Here is an 18,113-nt window from a genome sequence, read left to right as displayed (position 1 = left end):
ATTAAGGCAAATATTTGTTTATAGGAAGAGTACTTAGGGAGATTTTTTAAAATACATTTCCAAATTCTTTCAAATGTTTTAAGAAAAGTTTAGAAAAACAACTGATAGGGAATCTGCCACCTGGGCGACTGCCCTAACTCCAGATCAGAGGTGATTGATAGCTGTAGAATTTTGCCAGGAGCTTTCCTTTGTTTGCGTTTGGTCAGTTTTATCAAATTCTTCCTGAAGTATAGAGGGTCTGAACTCATCTTGTTCAACCTTGTTTTCTAATTCTAGTAAGCTGTTGTCTAGTTGCCCTTCATACACATCTTCTACATACTCTTTCCATTTTGATAACCGATTCACTTCTATTATGACACAGGCAGATGTATGGTGAACTATTTCCAGAAAGAAGGACTCCATATCGGCATACGATCAATCAATCACCATTGATCTGCATTTAGGACGGCAGCCCAGGTAGCAGACATTCTACCAGTTATTTACCTAGTATTTTCTTAAATTATTTCAAAGAAGTTGGAAATTTGTCATCTCCCTTGATAAATTATTTCAGTCCCTAATGCATCTCCCTATAAACAAGTATTTGCCCCAATTTGTCCTTTTGAATTTCAACTTTATCTTCATTTTATAATATCTCCTACACTAATATCAATCAATCAATCAATCAATCAATCAATCAATCAATCAATCAATCAATCAATCAATCAATCAATCAATCAATCAATCAATCAATCAATCAATCAATCAATTCCCATATACTGTATCTGCATTTAGGGCTGTTGCCCAATGGTAGTCTGTTTCAGTTGTTTATCTACTCCTTTCTTAACTGACTTCAAAGAAACTGGAAATTCATTTAATTTATCATCATCGTACCCCTTGTCCAATTTGACCTGGAGTTGGGTTATGGCTCATTGATTTCCATCTCTGCCTGCCATTCCACCAGTCGTCATCAAAGACATCTTGAAAGTTTGCCACTCTCTTCCTTATGTCTTGTTCAGTTTGTTCTTCCATCATTTCCTGGGTCTACCTCCAGCTCTTTTACCTCCAACCTCCAGTTCAAGCAACGATTTTGGGATTCCTGTTCCATTCATTTTACACGCCCATACTACCTGTCTCGATCATTCTACCTCTCTCCCCCACTCCGCATACACCGAACATTCCTTATATTACTGCATTTCATATTCAGTCCTGTAGCTGCTTCTGTGGATCCATGGTAGAGTGTCGGCCTCCGAATCCCAAGATAGCGGGTTCAAACCCGGCAGAGGTAGTCGGATTTTTGAAGGGCGGAAAAAAGTCCATTCGACACTCCATGTCGTACGATGTCAGCATGTAAAAGATCTCTGGTGATACATTTGGTATTTACCCGACAAAATTAATTAAATCTCAACCATAGACGCCCAAGAGAGATCCGGTTTACTCTAGGTCCGCTAGATGGCAGACAGAGTAAACCGGAACGTTGAAATTGACGAGCAGACAGCCAGATGGCGTCAAATCGAAATGTCTGCAAACGGTAGCTGAGGCCATACGATTATTATTATTATGATTATTATTATTATTATTATTATTATTATTATTATTATTATTATTATTATTATTATTCAGTCCTGTCTTGTCATGGCCAGCATACTTCTTAGGAATTTCATTTCAACTGGATTTTGCTTTACAAGAAATAAAATTCATTTTTAGCCCGAATTGTCAACCTTAACAAGTGTTATGGTACTTTGAGGAGAATTCCACCTTTACAATATAAATTAAATTTATCTTTTCAGAATAACATTAAATCATGGTACATGTTTTGTCCTCATTGGAGGACATCTCAGCCATCAAAGTTCAAAAAACAAAAGAACAAGTAACATAACATCTGGATTTTACTTTCCTCTGCTTTGGCCATTACCCAAGTTTCAGCTACACACATCAAGATTGGTAGAACGTACTGCAGTTCTTGTACATGATTTCCTTGCATCGTATTGGCATTTCCTTTCTCCATAGTAATCCTCCCACACTCTGAGAAAACCCTCCAGCTAACTGCATCTTCTGCTTATCTTCGGAGTCATTATTCCATTTTCCGATATCACACTCCCAAGGTACTGGTTCTTACTGCCTCTAATTGTTCCCTCTGAACTGTTACACCATCTCTTCCATTCCTTGGTCCTTGTAAATTGGTAAATTATTCCAATCCCTAATTCCTCTTCCTATAAACTAATATTTGCCCCAATTTGACCTCCTGAATTCCAACCTTACCTTCATATTATGAATGTTCTTACTTCAAAAAACTCCACTCAACCATATTTGTCTACTAATGACATTCCATGCCATCTCTCTATTAACTACATACCGCTTAGTCGAACAGCTCGCCTCCTCACTCCCAAATCCTCCCAGCTCAAAGTTTGCAACATTTTCGTAACAGTAAATTCGTATCCTTGTGCTGAGGTGGTGCAAGCCTCTTCAGGCACTTCCCCATTGGAAGTAAAAGACATGTACATACCTGCCCTCTCCCCAATCTTAAAATCTTTCCAGAAGGATATAGTGTACATAGAACAGAAAGGAGAGACAACTAGCTGCAAATGTCACTCCACATTACCCGATTATAGCTCAGGCTGAATGTTCTCACCTCTCATATCTAGTTTAGTTCTAAGAATTACAGAAAGAGGAAATAAACTGGTGTGGAGAACTGCGCCTGCCCACATTTTATCATTACTTCATTTCGTCCTTTTCACTAAGAGGATTTCTAACCTAGTCCATAGTTTCACCTCTCTAGGTCAATAGCTTCTCTTTCTCGTCTCTTCTAGTGAGAGGTTGTCTTGTAGCAGCTATACAGAGAATATATGATACTGGAAAAGTCATGCCCAGGTGTGAAGCTGGCCTAGCCATTATCTTTGTGTAGAGGGCCGCACATTAGAACTTATTGCAGAGGACCCCAGCAAGAGTACTCGCCAAAAAGCGGCAGTGTGGTATCTTCAATTTTCACAACATGCATGTGGGATCAGAGAACAATGCCCCTTGCTATGAAAAGTTCCCACCATCAGGTTTGGTTTTCTATTAATGTTTGGACAGATGTTGGAAGGGCATTATCACAGGACCTGTAGCATTACCTCATAGATTGACTAGCATATCATATCTACAGTTTCTGGAAGGCACTCTACCACTACTACTGCAGGATGTACCACTACATACCCGATGGCACATGTGGTTCCAAGATGATGGAGCATCCCCACACATTACAAACGCAGTGTGCTGCCACCTGGACACCACCTATCCACAGCGACTGATTGGGCATTTGGGGCCTATCAGCTGGCAAGCAAGAAGCCCCAATTTAAACCCCTTAGATTACTTCTCTTGGGGGTACATGAAATCTAAGGGGAATCACCCCCAATGGTAGACATTTACAACACCTGCCATAACAACGTACACCATTTCCCACAACCAATATGGTCAAGTGTGTCACACTCTGAAAGGTACACAAATGCTTCGCTGTAGTATTCTCATATTTTTTTACTGTCAAAAAAAGGTAAACTACGCTTAGAGTTTTATGTGACTTTTTACTTTTGAGATTGCAAGCCATAGGGCCTCCATTTTATGTGGAATTCATCCCATAGGATGTGACATTTCCTTTTGTAAACCCCAAATGCATTGGCTGGGAATCAAACCTGGACCGCCTTGGTGAGAAGCAACCAATGATCCCGCTGGGATTATTAAACATTAAACCCTATTTTATCCCATTTTTTTGTGTGTGGTTAGGGATTGTAGGAGATTTGGCAGTTTTACGGCCGGATGTCCTTCTTGATACCAACCGTTAGACGAGAAATGCCTGCATGTTAATGTAGAGGTGGTGATGAATGTCATGTCTTGCTGTGCGCTACGTACAAGTGTTGAAGACGACAGAAACACCCAGTCCCCAAGCCAAAGTAATGCACTTGTTAATGTAATAATCCCTGGCCCAGACAGAAATGAAATCCGAGGCCTCAAAGGCAGAGGGCTAGTATGCTAGCCATTTAGCTATGCAGCTGGACAGTTTTGTTCTCATTATGGTATTATTTATTAATGGGCTGGCCAACCCCAGCAGCGTGGTGTGGTTATCAGCGACATGCTATTTCGGCAAGTTTGTTGCAATCGGATGGCGAGTGGTTTGAATCCCATTGCCGGCCAACTTGAAGACAGTGTTCCGTAGTTTCCCATTTTCACCTTCAGGGTACAAATAAGGGGAATGAATGATCATCACTGGAATAGGCTGTTCATGTTTACATGAAGATCCTGGTAATTTAGTATTTCTAACTAACTTTCCTTATTTATTACAGGTCTTTTATATGTCATCTACTCATGTAGAATTTACAGTATTACTTGCGTGCTCCTCTTGACCTTCTTTAATCATCTATTCACAAGCTGCCCTTGACAGCACTGCTCTGTTTGCCAGTTCATATTTCACTGTGTCACTTGCTGCCTGTAACCAGCTCTCCCTCCTTGTTTGTTTTCTAAAGTCTCTGACTGAAGGTTTTCTCCATGCCAAACCGCTTTGTCAATGGCAAGTCTATTTGGTATTAGCTCTTGATAACATAAGGTATTCCTCCGCGTTTTCTTTTCTCTGTTCTGACTACCGATTGGCTATTTTATTTAATATTATTTATGATCTTTAGTTATTTAATGAAAATATTTACAGATATTATTTTAGGGCTTATATTTGAATTTTGTATTATATTTCATTTATTTCTGTTAGTTAATTCTAGTCTAGTGCCTTTCAGTTCTATTTTCTTCACCTCGCCCTGTTGTGAATAAAAGGGGCACCTTTCTCCATTCAAGACCTCTGTTCTTGGCTGGCCATCCTGCCTGCCTCTCTACATCAAGAACCACACTACCAAACTTCATTCTCGACAACTTTTTACTCCATCCAGCATTATGCTGGTCATTCTATACTTCAATAAGCACCAGCACATCATTCCTTGTTTAAGGTGCATTCCACTTCATAGTTGGCATTAGTTGGAGCCTGTTTTCCTCCTTACTCCGTCAGGGACATTACGCCATTTCCCAAATATTTGGCAACCCTGGAAGGTTTGCCCTCAGATAATCAAGCTATGAGTTTGATACTTTATTGATTTTAATCCTTTTACTAAGAAGAAAAGTTATTCCTGAAGAATTCTATTTATCAATGTTTTAATATTTGAAAGGAACTTTTAAAGGATTGCTTGGCAATGAGTTGTTATGGCACTTTGCCAGTTTTGTAAATTTTTCTCTTTCCATTAATGTTAATATTATGAAGGCTCTGCCTAGTTGAGTACTCACTAATATCAGATTTTAGAAAATAATGTTGCCTTTTATTTTCATATCTTTGCTGACTCGTATGGCGTAAATGTAAAATTAACCTTACCACTCAAGTTTGCCTTTTAAAATGTCATGTTTTTTGTTTCTTTGTTGTATAATTTACATAAGCCAACTTGGGCTTATCTAATGAATAACCTTGCAACGATGTTGCCTTTTCGATGTAAGGCTTTGGCCTCATAATCTATTCAACAATCTGTTGACTTCAGCTAAATCAAGTCAATTCAAAGACTCAATATTCTAGTCATATATTTTGCAAATAAATTATAAGCATTGTAAATCTGTAGTTCCAATATTCTGTTAACCCCCATTCCCGCCCCTCCTATAATCTGTCGTCTTTTCCTTTCACTTTTTCCCCTATGGTTTTTTATGTATACCTAAATCCTAGTCCCTCCATAGGCCAACATACGCATGATGTCATATTGTTGAATAGTTACCAAACGTTCATTACGTTTCTTAAGTTTAAAACATGAAATTACATCGTGTACTATCACAAAACTCTGTCAATGCACTAGTAATTGCTGTTCCTCTGGAAAGAGGATTTATAAGTTATTGTTTTTATTGACAATGGACGCCCGATCTTGAAGATACACCAGCAGGTCGCAACCGGTTTAAACACTTCTGCACATTCCTAGCAGCCTTATCAGTAGGTACTGCCGGCCGCTGTGTTGCAATTCTTGTAATTCACAAAACGTACTTTTCCTCGACAAAGGTACAAGCTACAGACCAGATCTACTACTTGTGTTAATTTTGTGCATCAGTTACCTTCAATCCTGTATATCAACCAAGGACTAATTTTACCTCCACATTCTGACATGGCAACCAAGCCTGTACAGCATTTTTCACTGTTTCGTATGTCTGCCTCTGTAGCATAGCGGTTAGCGCAATTAGCTGCCATTCTAGGAGGCCTGAGCTCGATTCCTGGTCCTGTCAAAGATTTAAGGACAGCAGAAGGGCTGGTATGCGGTTAAAAAATGGTACATGCAGCTCACCTCCATTGGGGGTGTGCCTGAAATTAGCTGTACTACCTTGGGATGAGGATACGAGTTTACTTACAGTTTTTTGATATCTGACAAAATTTTTGACATATCTTACCCACAAACAGAAATTCAGGGAGACAAACAGAAACAATAGGCAATACTTCCAACTAGAAGATGTTGAATCAAAGATTAGTCACCTCCAACTCGTTTTGATGTAAGGGCTTATTTTTTGTAGAATAACTCTTATGCCGTTTACGCACTAATACAAAAAAGAAGATCATTTCCTATGCACCTCTGCCTTAGAGTAAATCCAATTTTTAACGTAAATAATTTATATTATGTACATATACATGTTTATAGCTAGTCTTACATATATTTGGACGAGTTTTAATTTGCTGTATTTTCAATCCATGTACAGATACAAAACGCTTCTGCCCTCAACTCACCTGCTCCTTAATAAATATTGTATCACGATAATACCATCCAGTTACACTCACCGACACTGACGTTCATCTGCAGACAACTGTCTCTGCCTGCTTTGCTGCTGATCTGCAGGCAGCTGACCCCACGCTTCTGTTTCAGCCATTAACTCTTGTACTTCATGGATTCTCTGCAAAACCATCAAAATAGAGTAAAAATGTGCCTGGTTTAAATTAGAATTGTTTCATGGTAAGGGCTTTGTTAAAAAAAAAATAAAAAAAAAAGTAAACAAAAGCAGAACATACATGGTTTGGTAGCAGATGGAGAGCAGCATCTTACCAGGTTAGGTGCACTGATAATTTATACATTAATTAAGGAAAGACAATATCACACAAATTTCACTTATTTTGGTTATCTGTCACCACACAAGAGAGAGAGAGAGAGAATAGTAATGACTACTGTTGAATTCTATGCTGTTATGGGATAGAGGACAATGATGATGTCAATGACGATCATTGTCTTCATGGTCTTAACATCTAGGTCATCAGCCCCTGATGGTACAAAATGAATGATAATTTAAAATCTTATCCACTGACTAAGATAAATACGCATATGAGTTTAAAATAATCAAAGGAAGTGATTCACAATGCCTTATTTTCAATAAAAAACCCAATAAAATTCAGTAAGTTAATTCATAAATATTATAAACAGTTAAAAGCTAAAATCAAGTTTAAAGAATAAAACTACAGTAGAAGATAAAAACACAATTAAAACACTGAAAGACTAAAAATAATTGAGCAGGTACTGTAATCTTACGGAACAAGGGATATGGCATTTGGAAGATGTAGACTACAGCACAGATCAGCCAAGTCCCCTCATTCCATAAAAATATGTTCTATGGTCAGATGGGCACCATAAATACACAAAGGGGCTAGGGGGAGGGGGCAGGTGCTTCTCTCTTCAATAAGTAGCATTGTTATACCATGGATGGACAGCACACCACCACTGGTGTCTCACTGAGATACCTTCGTTGTTCCTTTAGGGTAGAGGCAGAAGTACTAGCTGCCCAATAAGTGGTACTGTGGAATTTATGGGTTTGATCCAACAGATCCTCAGAGACACATATTCACCAACTTAAGTTCTTGGGTGAGCTCACAGAAACATTAAAAATTAAAAAGAGTACTAAGACAGTGGGATGGCCTCTCCCTACTTCTGTTCAAATGTGTTCTGGAAGAAGTCGTCAGAGAATGGAGTTGAGAACAAATTATATCCAAAGTGGAGTAAGAGTAGGCTGCAAAAGCACTGGTATCACATTTGATTGCCTGGCCTTTGCTGATGTTCTGGTGTTCTGGAAAAAATTATGCGTGAATGGAATAAGGTATGTCCACCAACTGATAAAGATTGGAAGAAATATTCAACTGAATTGTCTCGCGTTTGCTGATGATCTAGTACAGTGGTTCCCAACCTTTTGTGGCCCATCTCCCCTTTCTAGAGGTTGACTAATACCTATCGCCCCCTTCTAATTTTCAATGTATATCTAATTCTAATTTGAAGTGTAAATAACAAAGCAGTTTTATTATTTTAGACATATATAAAAACAACCAAACGAGTTTCATCTGGTCACTCTTAAACAAAATAGAAAAAATTAAAATGTAAATTTTTACAGAGATTTTTAAGAACAAAGAAGTGAAATAATAAACTAAGATCATTGATGTACATTTAAAGAAACAGGAGTACCGGTACATGTTTTCAACTTTAAATTGGAATCTGGAAAAATTGAAAAAGGTGTCAGTTAAAATTTGAAAAAATTAATGAAAGTTTGAAAACTTTGTTATTGTTTTATTTTACCTTTTCCATGACTGCCTTGTGCTTGGTGGATTTCAGTTAAAGCTTGAATATCTGGGTTTATGTTCGTCAAGTTCAGGCGCAAGTCTCCTTTGAGGCACATGTCCAACTTATTTCTTTGTTTAGGGGCTGCCTGGCCGAGGCGGTAAAGGCATGCTCGGTTCGCCTGGGAGGATATGGGTTCAAATCCCCGTCAGGAAGTCGTAAAATTTAAGAAATGAGATTTACACTTCTGGAGGTGCACATGGCCCTGAGGTTCACTCAGTCTACAAAGAGGTTTAGGGAGAGGAGGAGGAAGATGATTAAAGTTAAATTCCCAGTTAATTCTTTGAAGACTTAGATGTATACGGTTTGATTTAAGTGATCCAACGTGGGCATAAAATATGTAAATAAATAATAATCCTATTGATAAACAAAAGGATGAAAAAATAAATTAACAAATAAATAGGAACATGTTTTCGTTTCTGAAGTAGGAATTAGATGGTCTTCCCTTCTTCATATATTAGCTAAAAACAAACAACACATCTAGTTTAAGATTATATCACCTCATACTCAATCAGATAATGATGATTATTATTATATTATTAATTTTGGTGTTTGTACTGACATGACAGAAATGTGTTTGGCGAAAACTTCTCCAGGGGGAAACTGAAATTCCTTGGTGCAACCAGGCTGTTTGAATCTGGAGAGACTCGAACATCATGTACGGAAGAGTTGGAGCTCAGCTGGGGATCTGTTTAGGTCAGAAGAGGCAGGGTTTGGAGGTGGGCTAGCTTTTACTGATGAACTGGCATAGATAGCTAAAGATAGGTAAGGTAAGGGTTGTACTGCCCGAAGGCAGGTCCGAACCTCCGCAGAGGTGTTCCTGAGCCGGAGTTTGCGTGTGGTAGGGTGGCCAGTTCCTTTCCGGATAGCTAAAGATAAAGAAGCCCAAATTATGCTTTAAAAAAAAAAAAAAAAAAAAAAAAATAAAAAAAAAAAAAAAAAAATCAGAAAAAGCAGGACTCAAGATTTCCTATGATAAAACAGAGTAGGCCTACATGGAATACTGGCATGGTAGGCAAAAAAACCCACACCTGAAAACAAAGTTTGGAAAAAGCAAAGGAAAGGGCAAATTTAAATATCTTGGTGAATGGATCCAGTCAAACGGGCTTGATAAAGAAGTACATAAGGAAAGAATTAGGAGCACGGAACTAGCGCAGAGATAGGTACAGAATAAGTATCATCAAGTGTCCGACTCATTGGCTGAATGGTCAGCATACTGGCCTTTGGTTCAGAGGGTTCTGGGTTCGATTCCCGGCCGGGTGGGGGATTTTAACCTTCGTTGGTTAATTCCAATGGCTCAGGGGCTGGGTGTTTGTGCGGTCCCCAACATCCCTGCAACTCACACACTACACATAACACTGTCCTCCACCACAATAACACGCAGTTACCTACACATGGCAGATGACGCCCACCCTCATCGGAGGGTCTGCCTTACAAGGGCTGCACTCGGCTAGAAATAGCCACACGAAATTATTATAGTATCATCAAGTGAGAGATCATATAAAGCACAGACATTATACCACAGTTATCAAGCCAGATGGGATAATTCGGGCAAGGTGAATGCCAGGTGAATAATACCCCTGCCTCCTGCCTGTACAAGGCCACAGTGAAATTTTTGGAGGTACAATGACAGTGTAGGAAGCCTCCGTAGCTCAGACGGCAGCGCGTCGGCCTCTCACCGCTGGATACCGTGGTTCAAATCCCGGTCACTCCATGTGAGATGTGTGCTGGACAAAGCGGAGGTGCGAAAGATTTTTCTCCGGGTACTACGGTTTTCCCTGTCATCTTTCATTCCAGCAACACTCTCCATTATCATTTCATAGCATCTATCATTCATTAACCCTTTCCCGCCCTTAGCGCTCGAAAGCGCCCGACTCTTCACTTTACCTTCCGGTCCTTAGCGCCCGAACGCGCCTGGCTGCATTATCTGCACACTTACGCGAGCTATGCGGTAGTTTTCTGTTTTATTCGGCTTTGAAGTGTTTACGAGGCATTTATGAACATGCAGTACGATCTATAAGGCTTAGGAAATGAAAGAAGAGCGATAATCTGTCTTGACTTCGCCTAGGAAACGGTCTTGAACTTCCGCGAGCGCGGGACAGCTGTTGCATTCATAAACATGGCGGGATTGAATACTGCGGATATTGAAACTGAGCTGAATATAGGCGACAAAAGTGACACAGAATCGTTGAGTAGGGGTGGAGGTGAATTTTTAGTGAGGGAATAACTCATCAACGAAGATAATTTTAGTGACAGTGATGAAGATGAAAATGAAAACGGATATCGAGAATTCGGACCTGATTGCGATGCCGCGGCATTTCAGTTAACACAAATACTGTATTTTGTTTCGTTACACCGAATGATTATATGGATGATGTTGAACCTGTCCATAATTTCGAAAGAGAATTATGAGAAATATATTATTTTTGACATATGTTAGGAGGAGACAAACTATTCAGTGAGATAGCCACTTGCATATATATCAATGCAGCATTCAAACATTCACATTCCAGAAACATAGAAACAGAATGTGAAGACACTTGCTCAGGGGAAATAGAAGCTGATATACAGTATACATTCAACTTCCAGAATCACGCGGTTATTGGTTCAGAGGGATTCATACAACATGAGAATGTGACAAATAGAGCCTACCTTTGTGTCGAGTACCACAATTAGGGGGGGGGTGGGGGTGGGGGGGTGGGGGTGGAGGTTTGAACCAACAACCTTATGACTCAATGAATACGGAAATGGATGTGATGGCATGTTTTCTAATATTATTGAAAATTTGAATACATTGTGATCAACAGTTTTTATTATATTTAACTTTTTCTGAAACAGTGTGCTCTGCTTCAATTTTTCCTAAATAATAGGTTGAAATCGGGCGATAAGCGGACTGAAAATGTGGGCGGGAAAGGGTTAATAATCACTTTGGGAGTGGTGACCCCATCGTACTAACAGCCTATATATGCTTCATTCATTACATCCCTGACCTGGTCAATGACTGGAAAACAGGTTGTAGGTTTCCATTCAATGACAGTGTGGAGGAGTTTCTCATGGAACGGACTTTGCCCTCTCAGAATACTACAGAGCACATTAAAGGCAGAAGGATGTAAGGCATTTTGAACAGCTGCATGCTGGCTATGGCAGAAGACCAGTTCAAAGCATGATAATGCTTCCTGCCATAAAGTGGAGTCCATTCATGAGTGGTTTGTGAGCAATAAGACTTTGGCAATGCACTGGTCAGCCCAGGACTCTAACTTCAACTAGAATGGCAATTGCTCCAGATCCTAACAACCCACATCACTAACTATGCATGCTACAGCACTGTAGGAAGAATGATCTGCCATTTCCCTCACGGGATTCAAGCTGTAATAAAAAGTCCACTACAGGGCATTATATCCAAGGAACATTTAGAGGACAGTGACGAGTAGCTGTCCAGATACTTTTCAACAAGCATATCAATCAAAAAGTTGTTTCTGAAAACTTTCATATGGAGCTTCAGACTGTATGGAAGTGGAATCTGAACAAATACTGGTGAAGACAAAAGGAGAATGAGAGCTCCCGAAAATGTGGTGTTTCTGAAGAATGTTGAAGGCAAGATGGGTAAATCAGATAACAAATGAAGAAATACTGAATCAAGTTAGGCAGGGAAAATATTTTGCAAACTTTGATCAGAAGAATAAACAGAACACATCTTGAGATATTCACTCAGGACTTGATCAATGGCATCTGAAGGACGTGTAGTGGAGTAATAAGGGTAGGGCAAGTTCAAGACTTAAATATGATGAATAGATGGAGGCACTCCACTACAAAATATCCAGAAGGCAAAACTGAAGTGATTTGGCCATGTAAAAAGGATGAGTGCCAGCAAAACTGCAAAAAGAGAAGTAAAAGAAAAAAGACCAGTGGGCAGACTCAAAGAAAAATGGACTGATCTAGTCAACGAGAGAGGACAAGATTGGGAGAAGGTTACAAGAGAAGAGTGATTCATAGGCAAAGATGGAGGGGCTTGTATACCACACCTGGGCAACAGGAGTTGGTCAACGATTGTGATGTTCTTGAGCTGACTTATCCCTAAAGCTAGTGCTAATAGTGGAAGTGTATTTTTAAATATACATGTTAAGAGAGTAATAAAAATCCCACTTTGATTTCTGACAATTATATGAAGAGAAATTTACCCTACCTTGAGAGATTCTAAACTTTCATCAAGGAGGAAAGTTGTGTCGTTCATCAACATGTTCACAAACTTGACAAACTGTTTTCCAGACCTGAAAATAAGATAAAAATTACATGAAAATATAAAAATGGATGTTTGTTCTACCTCTACATATCCACCTCAGATGGTACTCACTTTGATTCATTGACAATAGCTTGGCGATGTACAGGGCTGTCCCACATCCCTTTGAGAATCAGGCTTATGTGATATCGAATGGTGAACTTATCATAAAATTCTGAACTAGAACCAGTTGTCTCCACATCTGAAAGTACAAAAAAAATCAGGTAAGCACATACTCAAATTCTGGGCATTTGCTAAATTTTATTTCCCACTCCTTTGTTTTCATTTTTAAGTCTTTATAAAATTACTATGAATAGTTAAAAAAAAATTCATAAGAAAATTACAATTACATATGACAATTTTTAAAATCTAAAATAATTATATTTTTGGTTTTATGCTATGTTAACTACTTTTACAGTTTTCAGAGCTACTGAGATGATAGAATGTTGTCCTGCAGGAGTTTTTTTTATGAGCCATTAAATCTACCAATACAAGGCTGATGTATCTGAGCACCTAAAAACATCAGATTGAGCAGGGATCGAACCTACCAACTTGAGCTCAGAAGCCCAGCGCTCCACCATTTGAGCTACTAAATCTGGAAATTTGAAAATTTAATTTATTGTTGATATTAGATAAAGTGCTGTTACAGATATCCTCCCTCGATTAACTGAGTAAGGACCTTCCCGCTTAGGTATGTCATTTCATGTTGCATAAGTTTTCAATGTATAGGAAAGTTAAAAAAATAAAAAGTAGGTAATTAAAAATGACAAAATTCCTCATTTTTCTGAGTTTTCTATACATTAAAATTTTTATGGTTCTAACGCCTTCTTCTTCCTGGCCTTTTCTCCACAAAGGTCCAGAAGAAACACATTATATAATTTCCTATAATAAAAACTTTGAACTGCACAGAAATTTAAAATCTGCCAAACACAATGCTAATGCAATATAGTATACCTTGATTATCCATCTCTTGATTAACTGATCACTGAATTAAGCGACAATCTTATCCATTTTTAAATAGTCAATAATCCACAGTAAAATTATAAATGCTTGTTAGAATATAATAAATCATTACAATTCTTAGAAAGATTGACTGGTCCAGCCTTTGCTGATGATATGGTACTAATTGCCAAAAACATCCCAGATGCAAAAAAACAACCACCTATACTACAAGAACAAGCAGAGAAATATGAACTTCAAATATATGAAAAAAATAAATTTATGACTGGCATCAAAACAGAGAATAGTACTTGAAAAGAAATCCATAATATCAAGAATTCAGGAGATGGAAACTGCTTTCTAACTAACAAAAATTATTTATAACAAACAATGCCTCTCCTGGAACAGTAAGATTCAACATTACATAACAATGATTAAACCAAAGCACCATATGCTTCAGAAAACCTTCAATCTGCAACAAGAAAGGAACAAAACATTGAGAAAAAATGCTAAGGTCAAGAGTTAAAAGTGGAATTCATTACTCTAAACCTTATTGTGAAATATATCAGCATGTTTCTAAAATCACAGATTTGGCGAGACTGAGAGAAAACCAATTTAAAGGACATTTAGAAAGAATGGATTCTACCAGACTTTCCCATAAAGTTTACAAATTTCTGCAAGACAAGGCCACTAGAACAAAGTGCATACCTGCCAACTTTCAAAAAGAAAAATCCGGAAGATCATAAAGCAGAAATTTTTTAACAATATGCGCCTGCATCGCAAAGTCTTGAGACATAATGAAAAAGGACGGCAAGGGGGAGGATTATAAACAATACTAATACAAGTCAAATATATGTTATGATCACCCCTGAAATTAAATATTTACACAAAGTTACATCTTGATGAATGCTTATCTATTTTCACCTAACACTAGGAACACTTTCCGTGATCATATAAAATAAGGAAATTAAGCAGAATATATCTCCCTAAAAGACTGATAATATCCTTTCTTAGTTGAACTCATTACAAACACCACTAAAGATACTAAATCACTTACAAATTCGTCATACAATTCTACGAGTTTCAGAACTACCGCCAATGTAACTCACACGCACAAACAAACAAAGCCTTTCACTGCTGCTACGAAGCACGACGCAGTTACTAAAGTTGTTATATATAAAATTCACAGCCTGCTACTTTTCACGGATTTCTTTTCTTCAAAATCACAGCCTGCTACTTGTTTGGGAACATCTCAGTGAATGAAGTAACATTTGAGGTTGAACAAGTGACAAAAGCACGGTGATAATCAATTATGTGATTATCAATACATTTACCGGTCAAATTTCACACACTGCATCTCGTATTACCAGCTACTATCGAAACTCAAAACAAATCCAATTTGACCGCAGAAAGCGAAACCAAGCGCAGATATTCAAAATCCGTACAGTAACATTGTTCATCCATACAACCGTAAAACACACTTAAAATCCGTGCATTTTACAGAAAAACTGGAATACTTGGCAGGTATGAAAGTGGTATAAACTAATGGAAAAAGACATTACTGAACTAGGATCACAAAATTTACTACAGTGGAATGAAATCAGAATTATAGTCCAAATATGGGGAGTTAAGTAAGAACAAGAACCTACAAGAGATAAATGGTCAGAGGAATGAAAACCTGCACAGTCCTTAGGAATGAAGAAGTACTGAGCAAGAAGGAAGGCCGAAAAAATGTTGATTCAGCGAGGTCCTAAGTAACCCATTTAATAATAATAATAATAATAATAATAATAATAATAATAATAATAATAATAATAATAATATGATATAAAAGGTGCAAAAAGAGACCCTTTGAGAGACTATACAGTACTTGCCATTCACAACATATGGTATTTTCATATGTTTAGTCACTGAGAGCCTTATTGGCTAATGTTGAGGCCAGCCTACTGAACATCACCGACTGATTTTTTATTTATTTTATAACTGTTAGGTTCATCAGTCTGTTGAAATTAATTTATTAATATATAAATGTAGAAATTACCTGGAAAAAAAAAAGAAAACAAATGATAACAGAATTATACCTGTTTTCTCGTTCAGAACCTAACAGTTATAAATTAACTGGGTTGAAATTGAAAAGAAATGGCTTCAAATATCACACATTCATTCATTCTTTCATTCAAGAAAGTTTTTAAAAGATAATCACAAAGTTACACCTCATCAACTATAGTCAGTTGAATCCTCACTTTAAGCATAAATGTTTTCTGCAACACTATGTCTTCAAAATAAGTCGATAAGAGACAATGCAGGAAGGTGCTGGACAATGAAACAAAAGTTAGAATAATCGAGAGATTTGAAAACCATGAATTGGTGGCTATGGACAGTGACAAGGAAGAAGAGAATGTATCTTGAATCCGTATTCTTCTACAAACTGGACTTGAATTAGCAGAAATCCAGAGCAAGAAAATGAGACTTCATTCTTAGTCAAAATTAGAATGGACGTTAGAAAAAAAATGCTGGTAGTAAAATTCAGAAGAATGTTACAAACTTCTTCAAAAGAATTGTTTTTTTTGCAAGTTGCTTTATATTGCACTGACACCGATAGGTCTTATGGCAACAATGGGACAGGAACGGGCTAGGAATGGGAAGGAAGCAGCCGTGGCCTTAATTAAGGTACTTTTTCCTTTCCCTCTCTCTTGTTTCCCACCTGTGCATTTAATCTCCCATTATAATCACTTCCACATCAGTTATTTCCTTTTCTAGTTTCTTCAGAACTTCCTCAATATCCTCTTCTCTGTTTCCTGTCTGTGGTGCATACACTTGCAACCATTTTCAGGGTTGCCCCATCAGTGAGGTTCAAACCCACTATCTCACAATTACTGGATACTGGCCGCACTGAAGTGACTGCAGCTATCGAGTTCGTTCTTTAAAAGAATGTACAAAAACAGTGAGAACAACTCAAAAGGATTATCCATCTTTTTAAATTCTAATGGTTGGGGAGATCCACCAAAACAATACAGCCTTACAATCACTCTTAGTGATCAATTATATTTACAAAAAACACAGTACAGGTTTTGGCTCCTAAGAGCCATCCTTGGCTGTTACAATAGTCTAAATTAAAATAGCTATAAATAAAACATTGTCTATATAATGGTGTGCATAAACATAAGAAACATTTAAAAAAGGTCTAACACATTAAAAACACTGTATGCACAGTATGTGTTTTTATGGAATTTGTTGTTTCAGTCTCTCCAGAAATTATTCTTGTACACTCTTATCTTCTAATTTCCATACTTTTATTTTACTACCTCTTATCTCCTTTAATTTTTCCATTTTCCCCACTCTCATTTTTTGCTATCACAACTTAAGATCACCATCCAATGCTTTTCCTGGTAAAGCTGTTACATCCATCAATTGCCTGTGATTTGCCTCTTCCACCAGAAAGTAATCAATTAATGATTTTATTCTTCTGTCACCTTTATGTATAGATGTAGATTCCAATAGGGAACCTGAAATATTTGTCCCGAATGAGTAAATTTATAATACAGTACCAATATGTAGACAGTGTTTTATTTATGGCTATTTAGCTCTTTTTCTTCCAAAACCATGTGTTGCCCACAATCTTTCCTTTCCTCACACAAAACTAGTTTCTCTCCTTCTTCAATCCTTTTCCCATTTTCATATGGTCCGATCACTTCTTCCTTTCCTTGTCTTTTGTCTCCCACCTGTGCATTTAAGTCTCCCATTATAATCACTTCCACATCAGTTATCTCCTTTTCTAGTTTCTCCAGAAATTCCTCAATATCCTCTTCTCTGTTCCCTGTCTGTGGTGCACATATTTGTATGAAATCCTTCACTTCATTCCCCATTCTCAGTCTAATTTTCATTATTCTGACGCTGATGTACTCTACCATATCAACGTACTCCTCCAGCAGTTTTGAAATTATCAGGCCCACTCCATTTTTCACCTCTCGGCCACCCCCAGTATAGCTAGTGTATATCCTTTCCTAATTCTCTTCTTTCCTTTCCCCTTCCATTTAACTTCGTTCAACCCCATTACTTCTATACCCCTTTTCCCCATAAAATCCACTACTTTGGCCTTACCTCTCGGGGTCATAAGATTGATTATACCCACTTTCATGATGTTGGCCACTGGTTGCCTATTTTTCAGTTTCCATCAGTGCCCATAGAACTGTGTGTCACTTGCAGAGCACACTAACTTGTCCAAGGCAAGTTCAGAAATAACGTACCATATATAGGCTATTATCATGGTGGGAACACCACTCGCAGAGGCATTTTACTCC

General features: G+C 37.9%; 1 protein-coding gene across 2 annotated transcripts in view; it reads right to left on the bottom strand.

Moving 5' to 3' along the window:
• The window catches only part of Ube4B (Ubiquitination factor E4B), a 287,660-nt gene that overhangs the window by 62,826 nt on the left and 206,721 nt on the right, over window positions 1-18,113 (bottom strand). For both annotated transcript variants that reach the window (XM_067136402.2, XM_067136403.2), the window contains exons 14-16: window positions 12,949-13,075; window positions 12,781-12,865; window positions 6,785-6,897 (exon numbers count right to left, since the gene is read on the bottom strand). In XM_067136402.2, coding sequence (XP_066992503.2) covers window positions 6,785-6,897; window positions 12,781-12,865; window positions 12,949-13,075 — 325 coding nt within the window. The remainder of the gene's footprint in view (window positions 1-6,784; window positions 6,898-12,780; window positions 12,866-12,948; window positions 13,076-18,113) is intronic.

Source organism: Anabrus simplex, chromosome 1 (genome assembly GCF_040414725.1).
Source record: "Anabrus simplex isolate iqAnaSimp1 chromosome 1, ASM4041472v1, whole genome shotgun sequence".
NCBI lineage: Eukaryota > Metazoa > Arthropoda > Insecta > Orthoptera > Tettigoniidae > Anabrus > Anabrus simplex.
This window is presented reverse-complemented; position numbering and strand designations above follow the sequence as displayed.